Source organism: Elephas maximus, chromosome 20, assembly GCF_024166365.1.
Source record: "Elephas maximus indicus isolate mEleMax1 chromosome 20, mEleMax1 primary haplotype, whole genome shotgun sequence".
NCBI lineage: Eukaryota > Metazoa > Chordata > Mammalia > Proboscidea > Elephantidae > Elephas > Elephas maximus.
In genome coordinates, this window is record NC_064838.1 from 47,830,519 (window position 1) to 47,845,174 (window position 14,656).

General features: G+C 49.3%; 1 protein-coding gene across 4 annotated transcripts in view; it reads left to right on the forward strand.

The window, feature by feature from the left end:
* Positions 1 to 12,180, forward strand: part of SNRK (SNF related kinase) — a 68,543-nt gene extending 56,363 nt beyond the window's left edge. For all 4 annotated transcript variants that reach the window (XM_049861929.1, XM_049861927.1, XM_049861928.1 and 1 more), the window contains 2 exons: positions 1,975 to 2,109; positions 9,200 to 12,180. In XM_049861929.1, coding sequence (XP_049717886.1) covers positions 1,975 to 2,109; positions 9,200 to 10,418 — 1,354 coding nt within the window. In that variant the 3' untranslated portion in view covers positions 10,419 to 12,180. The remainder of the gene's footprint in view (positions 1 to 1,974; positions 2,110 to 9,199) is intronic.
* Positions 12,181 to 14,656: the final 2,476 nt, after the last annotated feature.

Consider the following 14,656-nt stretch of genomic DNA (forward strand, 5'->3'; position numbering starts at 1 on the left):
AGGAGGCTGCAGGGTAGACCCTGCTTCGTGTGGGGCTGTCACATGTGACAGCTCGTGGGAAGGGCTGGTCCCTGAGAGCGGACATGTGTCTTCAGGGAGCCTTTAATACACTGGGAAGGCAGATTTACAAACATAAACCCACTCATTAACTTTGGTCTAAGGACAGACGTCTGCAAGTTTCTGAGTGCTTCATGATGAGCCTTCACAGCTCCTGAAATGGCCCAATGAGTAGACGGGAGCAGGAGGCACACTACCCTGCCGGGGATACTCAGTCTAGGAGTGTGGAGGAGAGGGCTTTGCATTTTTGAGAGAATAAAAAGCAGTTTGTATCTCCCTGAGTTGGCTTAATGGTTTTTGTTGTTGTTGTTTTCTGCTTGTTTGTTTTTTGGTGGTAAAACACATGTGACAAAGATTTTGCCATGTTTACTACCCTTACGTGCACAGTTCACAGAAATCAGTCACAAGCACCATGCTGCACAGCCACAGCATTTCCAGAAGTTTTTCATCGCCCGCATAGAAACTCTGCACCCGTTAAGCAGTAACTCCCTTTCTCCTCTCCCTCAGCCGCTGGTAACCAACCGCTGATTTTTCTGTGTCTGCGCATTTGCCTGTTCTTGAGGTTTTACATAAGTGGGATCACACAGTATTTCTTCTTTTGTGTCCAATATATTTCACTCAGTATAATGTTTTCAAGGTTCAGCCCTGTGTATCCGAGCTCACCTCTCTTCATAACTGAATAATACTCTGTCGTATGTATATACATACCACGTTTTGTTTACCGGTTCATCCGTTGATGGACACTCGGGTTGTTTGTCTTAATGTTTTAGCATAGTGGAGTCATCTAGAACTATTTAATTAGTGCACATTCCATTAAAATCCAAAAGGGGGGACACTTTAAATGGTTCAGGTGACTGCTGCTCCTCACAAAGCAGGAGATGGGAGAGATGAGCCTGCTGTCCCCAGGTGGCCTCAGGTCTGGCCTGCCGCACAGGTGTGAGCAGCTCCTCGTTCTCAGGGTGGTTCCTGTGTTTAAAGACCCTTGACACATCCCCCAAACACAAGCCAGCTGCTTTATCTGGCACTCAGCTAGAAACCACTCTGGAGAATTCTGACCCCTCCACTTCACCTTGGGCTCTTACTTTGGAGACTCACACCTGGGCCTGTCCTCCCCCACTATATATTTTGCAAAAAGTGAGCTCCGCTGTTGTTTCTTTTCGAAGTACTCTGTGTGAGTGTTTTCACTAACTACAGAAGAACAACAGCTTGTTCCTGGGCCATGTGGGGTCCTCAGTAGCTCTCTCGTGGCACTCTCCGGTGTATCCCATGGCAGGAGAGTGGGCGGGGCGTGTGCCCTGTGGGCATCAGGCCCCAACTCCCTGCTAGCTCAGTGCCTGACCAGACTAGGGACTCTGCGAGCATAACTTGTTAAGTGGGCGAACGAATACTTGATTTTATTCAAAGAAAAGGTTAATAACAACATGCCCTCAACTATATTAATAACTCTTTAGTGCCTAAAATGTCAGTAAATGCAGAGTCTAAAAATAACTTCCTAATTTGTCAATTGATATAGGCGTTTCAGCACACATTCCCGTAACACAACCTTGTCTTTGTACTTGTAGTGGGAGCAGGCCAGTGAGTTTAACAGAAACAAACACTGACGTACAAGTGCAATTTCAGATAACCTGTGCACTCTTGGAAGCTTCCCTACCTTTTTTTAGATATCAAAAACTGACAGCATTGTGGGCTTATCTAGTACAGATGTTTTTATACAGTTGTTTTTCAGAATTTCAAGAGTGACCTAAATAACTACTAGGTTTTTTTTTTTCCAGTTTGTTTTTTTGCATAATTTTAAAGATCACAAGTCATTCAATTTCATTTGCTTGTGCTTTTTTTTTTTTTAAATCGGCTCTGCTTCTCGTAAAAAGCAAATCCTACCAGTGTGGCTTGTGTTCATTGTCACTTTGTTTCCCTCAGGGCCCTGGAAATGAACAGGTATAACCACATCACAGCTACTTACTTCTTGCTCGCCGAGAGGATTCTGAGAGAAAAGCAAGAGAAAGAAATACAAACCAGATCTGCAAGCCCTAGCAATATCAAGGCCCAGTTTAGGTGAGAAAAAAATCTTCACTGATTTTAGTAAGTTAACGTTTTGAAATAGTGGACTTTTTTTTTTTTTTAAATGCTTCCTAACTGTGGGGTGAGACAGTTCAGGGATCATGGCCTCATGGGAGAGAAGTCTCACGCATGGGTCTCCTGTGTGCATAGGAGGGTGTTGGTCCTCTGTCACCATGTGGAAAGAGGGGCTTCAGCTGGTGGCCTGGCTGAGAAAGCGTGTTAGGAAAAGCAGTCTCAAACTGGAGTTTGCTAACCGTTTTCGTTAAACCCTCTCAGATCTGACGTGTAGTAATCTGCCATTTTCTAATTTTTTCATCTCAGGAATGAGGCTGAAGTTTTCCCTTAGTTATTTGAAATAATTTTTAAAAATACGGCATTTCTGTGCCATCGCAGCATGATGCTATCTCAGGGTTTCAGGGATTAGACAGGTGAACGAGTTGACTTATTAACTGCTTAACTTTGGGCAGGTCACTTATCTTCTCCGTGACTCCGTTTCCTGATCTCTAAAATGGGTGCGATGACACTGTCTACCTTACAGGGTTGCGGTGAGGCATAAATGAACTAAAACTGTGAGGTGCTCAGAGCAGGACACCTTGTGTTTGCTGTCAGTGTTACCAGTGTCTCACCACCGTTCTCTTCTCCAGTAGCCAGTGTGCCCCCACGCCGGCCTCCGTCCCCGTAGCTGCCTTCTCACCCTCCTCCTTCATCTCCCCCCACGCCTGCCTCCGTCCCCGTAGCTGCCTTCTCACCCTCCTCCTTCATCTCCCCCGCTCCGTCCCCGTAGCTGCCTTCTCACCCTCCTCCTTCATCTCCCCCGCTCCGTCCCCGTAGCTGCCTTCTCACCCTCCTCCTTCATCTCCCCCGCTCCGTCCCCGTAGCTGCCTTCTCACCCTCCTCCTTCATCTCCCCCGCTCCGTCCCCGTAGCTGCCTTCTCACCCTCCTCCTTCATCTCCCCCCACTTCCTTCCCCGTAGCTGCCTTCTCACCCTCCTCCTTCATCTCCCCCCCTCCGTCCCCGTAGCTGCCTTCTCACCCTCCTCCTTCATCTCCCCCCACTTCCTTCCCCGTAGCTGCCTTCTCACCCTCCTCCTTCATCTCCCCCCCTCCGTCCCCGTAGCTGCCTTCTCACCCTCCTCCTTCATCTCCCCCCACTTCCTTCCCCGTAGCTGCCTTCTCACCCTCCTCCTTCATCTCCCCCCCTCCGTCCCCGTAGCTGCCTTCTCACCCTCCTCCTTCATCTCCCCCCACTTCCTTCCCCGTAGCTGCCTTCTCACCCTCCTCCTTCATCTCCCCCCCTCCGTCCCCGTAGCTGCCTTCTCACCCTCCTCCTTCATCTCCCCCCACTTCCTTCCCCGTAGCTGCCTTCTCACCCTCCTCCTTCATCTCCCCCCCTCCGTCCCCGTAGCTGCCTTCTCACCCTCCTCCTTCATCTCCCCCCCTCCGTCCCCGTAGCTGCCTTCTCACCCTCTTCCTTCATCTCCCCCCACTTCCTTCCCCGTAGCTGCCTTCTCACCCTCTTCCTTCATCTCCCCCCACTTCCTTCCCCGTAGCTGCCTTCTCACCCTCTTCCTTCATCTCCCCCCACTTCCTTCCCTGTAGCTGCCTTCTCACCCTCTTCCTTCATCTCCCCCCACTTCCTTCCCCGTAGCTGCCTTCTCACCCTCTTCCTTCATCTCCCCCCCTCCTTCCCCGTAGCTGCCTTCTCACCCTCTTCCTTCATCTCCCCCCACTTCCTTCCCCGTAGCTGCCTTCTCACCCTCTTCCTTCATCTCCCCCCACTTCCTTCCCCGTAGCTGCCTTCTCACCCTCTTCCTTCATCTCCCCCCCTCCTTCCCCGTAGCTGCCTTCTCACCCTCTTCCTTCATCTCCCCCCCTTCCTTCCCCGTAGCTGCCTTCTCACCCTCTTCCTTCATCTCCCCCCACTTCCTTCCCCGTAGCTGCCTTCTCACCCTCTTCCTTCATCTCCCCCCACTTCCTTCCCCGTAGCTGCCTTCTCACCCTCTTCCTTCATCTCCCCCCCTTCCTTCCCCGTAGCTGCCTTCTCACCCTCTTCCTTCATCTCCCCCCCTCCTTCCCCGTAGCTGCCTTCTCACCCTCTTCCTTCATCTCCCCCCCTTCCTTCCCCGTAGCTGCCTTCTCACCCTCTTCCTTCATCTCCCCCCACTTCCTTCCCTGTAGCTTCCTTCTCACCCTCTTCTTCCTCCTTCCCTTCCCCCTTCCTTCCCCGTAGCTGCCTTCTCACCCTCTTCCTTCATCTCCCCCCCTTCCTTCCCCGTAGCTGCCTTCTCACCCTCTTCCTTCATCTCCCCCCACTTCCTTCCCCGTAGCTTCCTTCTCACCCTCTTCTTCCTCCTTCCCTTCCCCCTTCCTTCCCCGTAGCTGCCTTCTCACCCTCTTCCTTCATCTCCCCCCACTTCCTTCCCCGTAGCTGCCTTCTCACCCTCTTCCTTCATCTCCCCCCACTTCCTTCCCCGTAGCTGCCTTCTCACCCTCTTCTTCCTCCTTCCCTTCCCCCTTCCTTCCCCGTAGCTGCCTTCTCACCCTCTTCCTTCATCTCCCCCCACTTCCTTCCCCGTAGCTGCCTTCTCACCCTCTTCCTTCATCTCCCCCCCTTCCTTCCCCGTAGCTGCCTTCTCACCCTCTTCCTTCATCTCCCCCCCTTCCTTCCCCGTAGCTGCCTTCTCACCCTCTTCTTCCTCCTTCCCTTCCCCCTTCCTTCCCCGTAGCTGCCTTCTCACCCTCTTCCTTCATCTCCCCCCACTTCCTTCCCTGTAGCTTCCTTCTCACCCTCTTCTTCCTCCTTCCCTTCCCCCTTCCTTCCCCGTAGCTGCCTTCTCACCCTCTTCCTTCATCTCCCCCCCACCCCCTCCTCTCCCCCACTTTTCTTCTGCCATACTAGCCTTCCACTGAAACACAAAGCGTGGAAAAGTTTTAATTTTTTAGGTCATCACTATGAAATTTATTTAAAAAGTTATTTATCTTTGTCCATTTGGATAAAGTTATCTATGGAATTGTAGTCATTCAAAAATAGAAGAATACTCCTGATTCTGAATAAATCTCTATTTGTGCATCCAAATACATACAAATATGTGTGTATTATTATTATTTGGGGAAAGGAGAAAACCATCTGGATTTTAAATGACTTGTCGCGTGTAGCCTGTCACCTGGGTCCAGCGGCAGAGAAGATGGAGGAAAACAGTCCTGGGTTGCCAAAGAGTCGGAACCCCAGGGCTTTAGTGAAGTCAGTAACTTCATTCCTCCCCAGGTGGGCTCTTCTGCAATGGGAACTGAGCACAGTGTGTAGTGTCTGCTTTAGAGGGCAGGGCCCCAGAGTGAGGGGACTCTTGGGAATCAGACAAACCAGGAGACTGGTGCTGGGAGGCAAGGATCCCTGGTCCTGACCTCACTCCTCTAGCAGGAAGGAGCAACCTAAGACCAGACAGCCCCGCGTGTTAGCTACGTCAGCTCTGGAGCCACCACCGGGCTTTTGGAGAAGAGAATATTTGGGTTTGAACTGATTTTGGTCAGTGAAACAGGTCGGGATTCAATGTGAAGTTGATCAAATAGGTAAATAAATTAGATCACCTTACTCTATTACAGAAATTAAAAAAAAAAAAACTGTCACCATAAAGAAATAACAGCCTTCCAGGCAGTTCTCCTTTTGCCCTCATGAGGATTCTGAAGGCAGATGCTGTGAGAGCCCCTTCTCCCCTGGGACACAGGGCCCGCTTGCAGGTGGCAGAGGTCTGCTTCCTTGCTTTTTCTTTATTGTCACTGTTACTTCATTGACAAAACCCTGGACCTAACTTGGCTCCATTGTTAGATAAGCCTTGGGGTCCGAGTAGCTTGGGATGTGGAGGCCTGGACTGAGTCAGGAGGCTAGTGTTTCAACCAGCAGTTAGTTGTGCGGGAGGTCAAGTCAGGGAGTGCCAGCCAGAGCAGACCGGTACTTGTTAGGAGGTGACGGCCCAGGGAAATCGGTGACAGCACAGTTGGGAAAGGGTGGTTACAGGAAGCGGACATCTCCTGCCTGGCTGCTGCTGTCTGTGTACACAGGCGAGTGGGCAGAGAGATGCGGGGACTTGGCCTGTGAGTTCTGGGGTTCGGGCCAGAGTTTTAGACCTGGAATTCATTGGAACATGGGAACTGCCTTGGGGAGTGCAGTGGCGGATGCTCACTTGAGGAATGTGGGGGTTAGAAATGACTCAGGTGAAAGGAAAAGTGGTTGTCCAGGCAGGGTCCTGCATTGGTGAGGGGCTATGGTGTTGGGAGGTGTCAAATTCAGTAGCCTAAGGTTTCTTAAATTCTGGGACTGATGCTGTTCCGAATATGCTAGAATTTTACTTCAGTGATCAAAAATGTCAGTGTGGCACTGCCTCACACCTTCTGTGATAGGATATGACATCTGAGAGAATGGTACAGGTGTTTAGATTTATTCCTGATCTAGAACTCTGGGAACCGTCTTTGGGGCTTGTCTGCACACTGCAGAGAATCTTCCAGTCTGCCCAGGAGAGCTGAGGACACACCGTGGGAACCCTGGGGGTGGGGGGGCTGGGACATCTGGCACATGGAGCCAGGTAACTCTGGAATGAAAACGCTGATGTCCTTACCGTAAATGTGATGTGCCACACAGTGCCAGCAGTTGTCAGTTGGGACCACTTCAGGGAGTACCGCTTCTTAGCTTCAGCTATGAATTTTTGTTCTAACAGGTTTATTCCTGTGCAGAACATTTTAAGAAAACTTGTTTGTAACAGTTGTAATAGATAGTACCATACAGTGGTTGCTGATAAACTTTCGTTCTTGCTTTATTGACTATGAAAACTATGTGATTTTCCAGTTTTTTGGGACTGCAGGCCCTTGGGAGCTCTTGGGTCCTGCCGGTGTGAGATGGAAACATGGCGTGGTTAGGCTGCTGTTAGACGAGGCCTTGTGAAGTCCTCAGGGGGGCTGGCCTCAGCATGGGTCACATGGCACCCAGCACCGTCTCAGAGAGGGACCAGGCCGTGAGAACTACCACTGAGGCCTGGCCACATCAGCTCCGTGGATTCAACAGGAAATTGTTCAGGGGGCTTCATCAGGTCACAGAGTGAAGCTACACTGCCTTTGGGATTTAGCAACCACAGTACCCAGCCTGCATCAGATGTCACTGTCCTCAAGCTTGTGTGACCGTGGGAGATTACTTACCCTTTCTGCCTCTTGATTTCTTCCTCTGTTAAAGGGGCATGATAATAGCACCTGCCTCACAGAATGGCTGTGGGGTTAAATGAACTCAGCCCTGTAAGCCTCTCACAGCAGTTGGCTGGCTGTAGTGAGCAGGCAGTGTGAACTGTGCTGTTGACGCATTTATAATTCTTTTCACCAGTTTTCTCTTTTGTTGAGATAAGACATGATTTTCTTACAACATTGTGGCTACAAGGATGACGTATTTCATCTAACACAGTGTTGCGGCAGATATATGCTCAATAAACGTGAACTGTAACGATTTGGTCTGTTTGTGAAGAAAAGCCATTGGTTCAGGGGTGCCTGCCCATACGGTGACCACCACAGCTGCAGTGCTCCTAGATTTTGCTTCTGGGGATGGGTCTGAGAGTTTTTTTGGCTTTCTTTTAAGTGGGGGAGGGTGACAGGAGCCTCCCTCACGTCTGGCCCCTCCTTATCCTTCGCACACCGATTGGGGTCACAGAAGCCGTCAGCACCTCGCCTCCCTCCACGGGGGTTTCCTCTGTTTGCTGGGTGGGCTTTTGGTGGCTGCGCACGCACACAATTCTTTCTCTGGGTGCAGGCCTGTCATGTGCAGCTTTCCAGGGGCCACCAGGCTCATGGCAGGTGTGTGCGATTTTGTTGGTGGAGGACAGGTTACTTGTCCAGAGACACTTATTGACCTCAAAAATATTTATTAGATAACCCAGCAATGACTATAGCAAATGCACCCACTCCATCGTTGAGAGAGAGCGTAAAACTCCATGTTGAGGGAAAGGTACATGGATAAAATGTCCTGAAGTTTTGTAAAGCTAACGATTTAATTGGATTTTACTTTCAGGCTGACAAAATTGGTGTGTGTAAAAATGCCCACAATGTAAAAGTGGCTGTTTTGAATGTCTCTACCCTGGTGGCATAGTGGTTAAGTGCTACGGCTGCTACACAAATGGTCAGCGGTTTGTATCCGCCAGGCGCTCCTTGGAAACTCTATCGGGCAGTTCTACTCCGTCCTGTAGGGTCGCTATGAGTCAGGATCATCTCGACGGCAGTGGGTTTGGTTTTTTTGGTTTGGCATCAAAGCAGCCTGTGGTTTGTGCTCTTCCCCTGGAGCAGACTATCCCCCTGGGGCAGAGAGGACAGTTGAGAATTCCAAGGTGTTTATTCAAAGCAGAGGTGGAGACCTCATTATCAAAAGTCTTCCTTGGCTTCCAGGCTATGTTCTTATCACTTGAGTGGCTCCAGACTGAGGAATACAGTGAGTTTAAATAATAGTGATGTTTGCTATTTCAAACATATATCTGTTTATATTTAGCTTAGTGAGTACGTTCCTTAATTAGGAAAGAAGAGATTTATGTCTGTCCGTATACATTGACCTGTCTGTCCATATTCTCATATTTACATTCATTAAAGCATGTCCATGTATTTTTGCAAGCACAGAACACTTAAACCATCTTGTAAAAGCAGGAGGAACAAATTTCAGGTGAATTTTATTAGCAATAATATACCTTTAAAGATTGTGATCCGAGAACCTGATGGTCAGCTTTTGCAGTGGTGGTAACCCCTGTATGCCCTCAGAAGTGGTTTTCTTTGTAGTGTAAAGCCTTTGTCTGGGCAGGGTGGAGGACGTCTTTGCCGCTTTTTCTTTTCTGACAGCTCTGATGAAATTTTCATTTGACCAGTAAGCTCCAGGCTCTACCAGTTTCCAAACCACATTTGCCCGTCCGGTGTCCTTGCTGCTGTTCACAGGATGTTGAATAGGTTTGCAGGGTGGCTGCTGCTGCCTTTTTTTTTTAAAGTCTGTGGATTTTGCCTCAGTCAGTTTAACATAATCTACTCGTGTGTGCGTATTATTACATGGTTTTTCTCTTTCCAATCTCTTACGTAGGCAGTCATGGCCAACCAAAATCGATGTACCCCAGGACCTGGAGGATGACCTCACGGCCACCCCTCTGTCCCATGCGACTGTCCCTCAGTCTCCCGCTCGTGCTACTGACAGTGTCCTCAATGGCCACCGGAGCAAAGGCCTGTGTGACTCGGCTAAGAAAGAGGACATCCCTGAGCTGACTGGAGCAGCGCTCTCCACGGGGCCACCGGCAAGCTTGAAACCCACAGCCAGTGGGCGCAAGTGTCTGTTCAGGGTGGAAGAAGATGAAGAGGAAGATGAGGAGGACAAGAAACCCATGTCCCTCTCAACACAGGTGGTTTTGCGCCGGAAGCCGTCTGTGACCAACCGCTTGACCTCCAGGAAGAGTGCTCCCGTCCTTAACCAGATCTTCGAGGAAGGGGAGTCTGATGACGAGTTCGACATGGATGAGAACCTGCCTCCCAAGCTGAGCCGGTTAAAAATGAACATCGCTTCCCCAGGCACAGTTCACAAACGCTACCACCGGAGGAAAAGCCAGGGCCGCGGCTCCAGCTGCAGCAGCTCCGAGACCAGCGACGACGATTCCGAAAGCCGCCGGCGGCTGGACAAAGATAGTGGCTTCACCTACTCCTGGCACCGGCGGGACAGCAGCGAGGGGCCCCCCGGCAGCGAGGGGGACGGCGGGGGCCAGAGCAAGCCCAGCAACGGCAGCGGAGGGGCGGACAGGGCCAGCCCCAGCGAGAGCAGCGCGGGCGGGGGCGGCCCCTCGGGCGGCTCGGGCGGCGCCCCCGGCAGCACGGCGGGCAGCACCCGCCGCTGCGCCGGCCCGGTGGGCTCCGTGCAGCTGGCCTCCCGCGGCGCCGGCGAGCTGGTCGAGAGCCTCAAACTCATGGGCCTCTGCCTCGGCTCGCAGCTCCACGGCGGCGCCAAGTACATTATCGACCCCCAGAGCGGCCTGTCGTTCTCCAGCGTGAAGGTCCAGGAGAAGTCCACCTGGAAGATGTGCATCAGCTCCGCGGGCGGCGCGGGCCAGGCCCCGGCCGTGGGCGGCATCAGGTTCTTCTCTGACCACATGTCGGCCCCCGGCGCCGAGCTGGAGCGGATCAAGAGCAAGAACCTGAAAAACAACGTGCTACAGCTACCTCTGTGTGAAAAGACCATCTCTGTGAACATCCAGCGGGGCCCCAAGGAGGGGCTGCTCTGCGCCTCCAGCCAGGCCAGCTGCTGCCACGTCATCTGAGGGGGGCCCGCGCTCCGTCCCACTCAGAGCTGTGAAGCCCGCTCATGTCACTGTTCCCTTTCTGTTGTACCCTTTGGCGGTAGGCGCCCGGAGCAGTTATTTATTACATTGTCATTTGTTCGCCTGACGATGTGACAATGCATGGTCTTCGTGCATGCTGCTAGACACTTCTTTTCCAGCTGAAAAGTCTATTGTGTAATTTTTACTTTTATAATTTTAATGTGGATGATCTGGATTCAATTAAAATGTATATTTGGAACCTGATATAAATGGAGCACTTAGGAATCTGATGTTCTGCACTTACCCTAGAGAGAGAGAGAAAAATGCTTTTGTTTGCTTGTGAGCAATCTCAGTTCCTGTCCTGACCGTCTGTGACGCGGAGACTCCGTGCCCTGAGGCACGCTGTGGGGTGTCCGCGGCCGGCAGAACCAAGGCAGCAGCGTTGTGATGGGCCCGGCCCGGGCACCATGGGAGGGCGGCTCAGCGCGGGCCTGTGCGGAGCCCTCTGAGAGCAGCCGGTGTCTGCACTGGGACCTTAGCACAGGATTCGAGCCGGCCCACACCTGTTTGTCTTAAGCTCTAGCGTGGAAACAAGTTTGGGCTCTGAAAATTTAACGAGAAAAAGATTTTCTTGTTTTTGTAATAGGTGAGATGAAGTACCTAGATTTATAAGGCAGCTTCCCCCGTAGTGTTGCATCAGTTACAAGCAGACAATCTTACTTTGTAATGTGATGAAGTGAATTGATGTCTTAACTCTACTGGTAGAGTGTGTGTCTGTCGCACAGAACAGCACAGTGCTCTGTGTCAGCCCTTCCTGTGGGTGCACTCAGGGGTACCTGTGACACCATGTAGACAGAAGAGACAACAGGGCCTGGTATGGGCACAGAGGCGCACACAGACATGGGCAAAGTCTAAATCCCATAAATGAAAAACAACAAAAACTTGTTGGGATCTAGGAGCCTGGTAATTAGTTGTCTGTTTTTTATCTCCATTCTTTTACATCCTTTGACTCAGCTATGAAATTGGCTAATCAAAAAAACACATAAAAGGGTAAAATTCACACATTAAGAAAAAAACACAAAGGTTGCTTTTTTGTCCTTCTTTTCTTTTTTTGCTGTTTTTCATGTTGCCTTCCTGCCAAAATAATAAACACCTCTTGCTTTAAACTCTTCCTGTACAAAGACTACTTTTGACCAGATAGTCATCTTTTGTGGCATTTTATCTTCTTAGGACACACTATATTGCAGGTTGCTAATTGTGCAAGGGGCCAGATGCTACTTTTTCGTGCTGTGCCCTGGGGGTCTTAATGCTTAGTGACATCGGTGCTAGGGCAAAGGCCCCACCAGTGGCTGGGACCCGGGGCCTTCCCACGCCTCACCTGTCATGGCTCTGAAGTGATAGACTGAGTTGCACCTGGTCACGTGATTTGTGGAGTGGGCAGAGCACCAAAGAACTGCATTACGTCGGCCGTGGTCCCTTCAAGTACACGCTGACTCTGCTAACTTTAGGAGGAATATATTTTATTCAGAACTCTGAATTTCACAGTATACTGACTAAACTAAGTAAAAATGATACTTAAAAACACTTCCTTTACTTTCTAGACCTAGGCTAGATATGTTTTAAGCTACAGCTCTAGTTCATTGTGATATTTATCTAAGAACAGATGTGTGGGTGAAGCCATAGAACATATTTGCTTGAAATTCTTGAGCAGGGAACTTATAAAGGGCCAGAAATAAGATGTGTGGTTCACACAGATAGTGAGCGTAACATCTGTATTAAACGTAGGAGAGAAGTTTATAAAGGGCATTGGCAATAAATTCTTTGTTGCAGCTGTTCTCCAAGTAATGTAAATACTTTTCCTGTGATTATGTATAGCCTTGGAATGGCACCTTTTAACTAACCCTTACGTGTTTGGTTTTCAATGGTTTTTTATATTCAGATGTATATATGGTGCTCACTTTAGGCTCAGCAGTGTTGACCATTTATGCTGCATAGCTGTATTATAGCCTTATTAGTTGTGTGTGGTTGGTTGACCCTCTGGGTACACAAATGTTAGTCCGAGTGATGTCTTATTCATTTGTTCATAAGTGAATGGTTGTGCATGTGTTGTATGTCATAGTATGTTGTCACGTAAACGGGAAGGAGCGAATAACCATTACAGTAAGATAATATTGGACCAAACTACTTACTTGCTCTAAACAGTTTCTTGTACCCCTTTACCTGTCTTCAAAAGTTGCATATAGTTACAGTAGTGTATAAATTAAGTATTGTGGAAAAGCAGTTAGTCTTGTATTTTTCTGTATGTGTGTATATATAATTATGTACTTCTGGCAATTCTATCTGTATTTAAAGATGTGACAATCTTGACACCGATTTTAAGAATAGTGGTGAGACTGAAATGAATTAAAGGTATCCCTACCAAGTAAGAATTGACGCGTGTTAAGAGGGTACAGAATTATCAGCCGATTTGGTCAGTTGCTTCCAATGCCGGTTGATTTTCCTCATTGTGTAAACATTGACAGGTATGTGACAAATGAGAAAAAAAAAATCCAAATAATAAAGTGGCATATTGGTGTTCAGCAATATAAACTGTGTCGCCTGTTGTATTTCTTCCCGTGAAAGCAGCTTTGTAGAACCCCAGCCAGGGTTAGACCCAGCTTTCCACATGCTTTGCACCTGCAGCTGTAGGTGGCTGAAAAAAATTCAGTCGAGACTGTTCTTGCTTTAAACTCATGACCACAAATGTCAGGTGGGCCTCAGGGCTGCCCATTAACCATACTTAATTTCCCCAGTTCACCCGCTTTCCTCACTCGAGTGGTCACCACAATCCCTAACACTTGACTAAATTGAAGCAATTAGAACTGCCACCAGCTCCCACCTCTGCTTCCTGCCTTCACGTGTGTCCACCTGCTCTGCTTTCCTCCTGTTAGGGTGATCCAGGGTCAGCTTCTCCACTTACACCCCAGTTCCCATCCCTCCGACAGCCACAAGGACTTGGCTGCAGTCATTCTGTGCCGCTCTTCATCATCCGTCTTTGCTTCCCAACAGCAAACAAAACACAGGGTTTTAGTCCCCCATCTTAAGAAATAAAATGTTTTTGTCCCCACTTCCCTCTCTAGCTGTTGCCATATTTCTCTGTCCCTCTCCTTCACTCTCTGGAACCCTTCCGATCAGCTTTTGCTACTGTCACCCCACCAAAACTGCTTTTCTCAAGGTCAGTCATGACCTCCATGCACTAAAGCCTGTGGACAGTTTTTAAAAACAGTGTTATTGAGATAACAATTCACGGGGCCATACAGTTCACTAAATTGTACAATTCAGTGCTATTTAGTACATTCACAGAGTTGTGCAACCATTACCACAATCAATTTTAGAATATTTTCGTCACCCAAAAAAGAAACCTCATTCTCATGAGCAGACATTTCCCCTTTCCTCATCCGCCTGCTCCACCCTCAGCTCTAAAACAAAACAAAACAAACCAAACCTGTTGACTTCGAGTTCATTCTGACGCATAGTGACCCTATAGGACCGAGTAGAACTGTCCCATAGGGTTTCCAAGGAGTGGCTGGTGGATTCGAACTGTCAACCTTTTGGTTAGCAGCTGAGCTCCTAACCACTGTGACACCAAGGCTCCTTTCCTGCCCCCAGCTCTAAACCAAAAAGCCAAACCCAGTGCCATCGAGTCGATTCCAACTCATAGCGACCCTATAGGACAGAGTAGAACTGCCCCATAGAGTTTCCAAGGAGCGCCTGGGGGATTCACACTGCTGACCCTTTGGTTAGCAGCCATAAGCACTTAACCACTACACCACCAGGGTTTCTGCCCCCAGCTCTAGGCAGCCACTAATCCAGTGATCAGTCCCCATGTTTAATGAGTTGATCATTCTTCCTTGTAAACTTCCCACCTTTCAGGATCCCACTTGTCCTACCTTGCTGCTCTTCAGTCTACTGGTTCCTCCTCTCCGGACCACTAAACTCGGAGTGCCCCAAGGTTAGGTTTTGGACCCTGCATGCAGTCTCTCGATGATCTCATTCAGTCTAACATCTATATGCTAAGGAACCCCCAAAAATAAATTTAGGCCACAACTGTCCTGGAAACATCAGACTCCTACTACACACTTGACTTCTCTACTTGGATGTGTCTAATAGGCATCTCAGTTTTTTCAATCCCCACACTCCTAATCTTCCCCCTCAAATCATACCTTCCTCGTGGTCCCCATCTCAATAAATGGCAACTT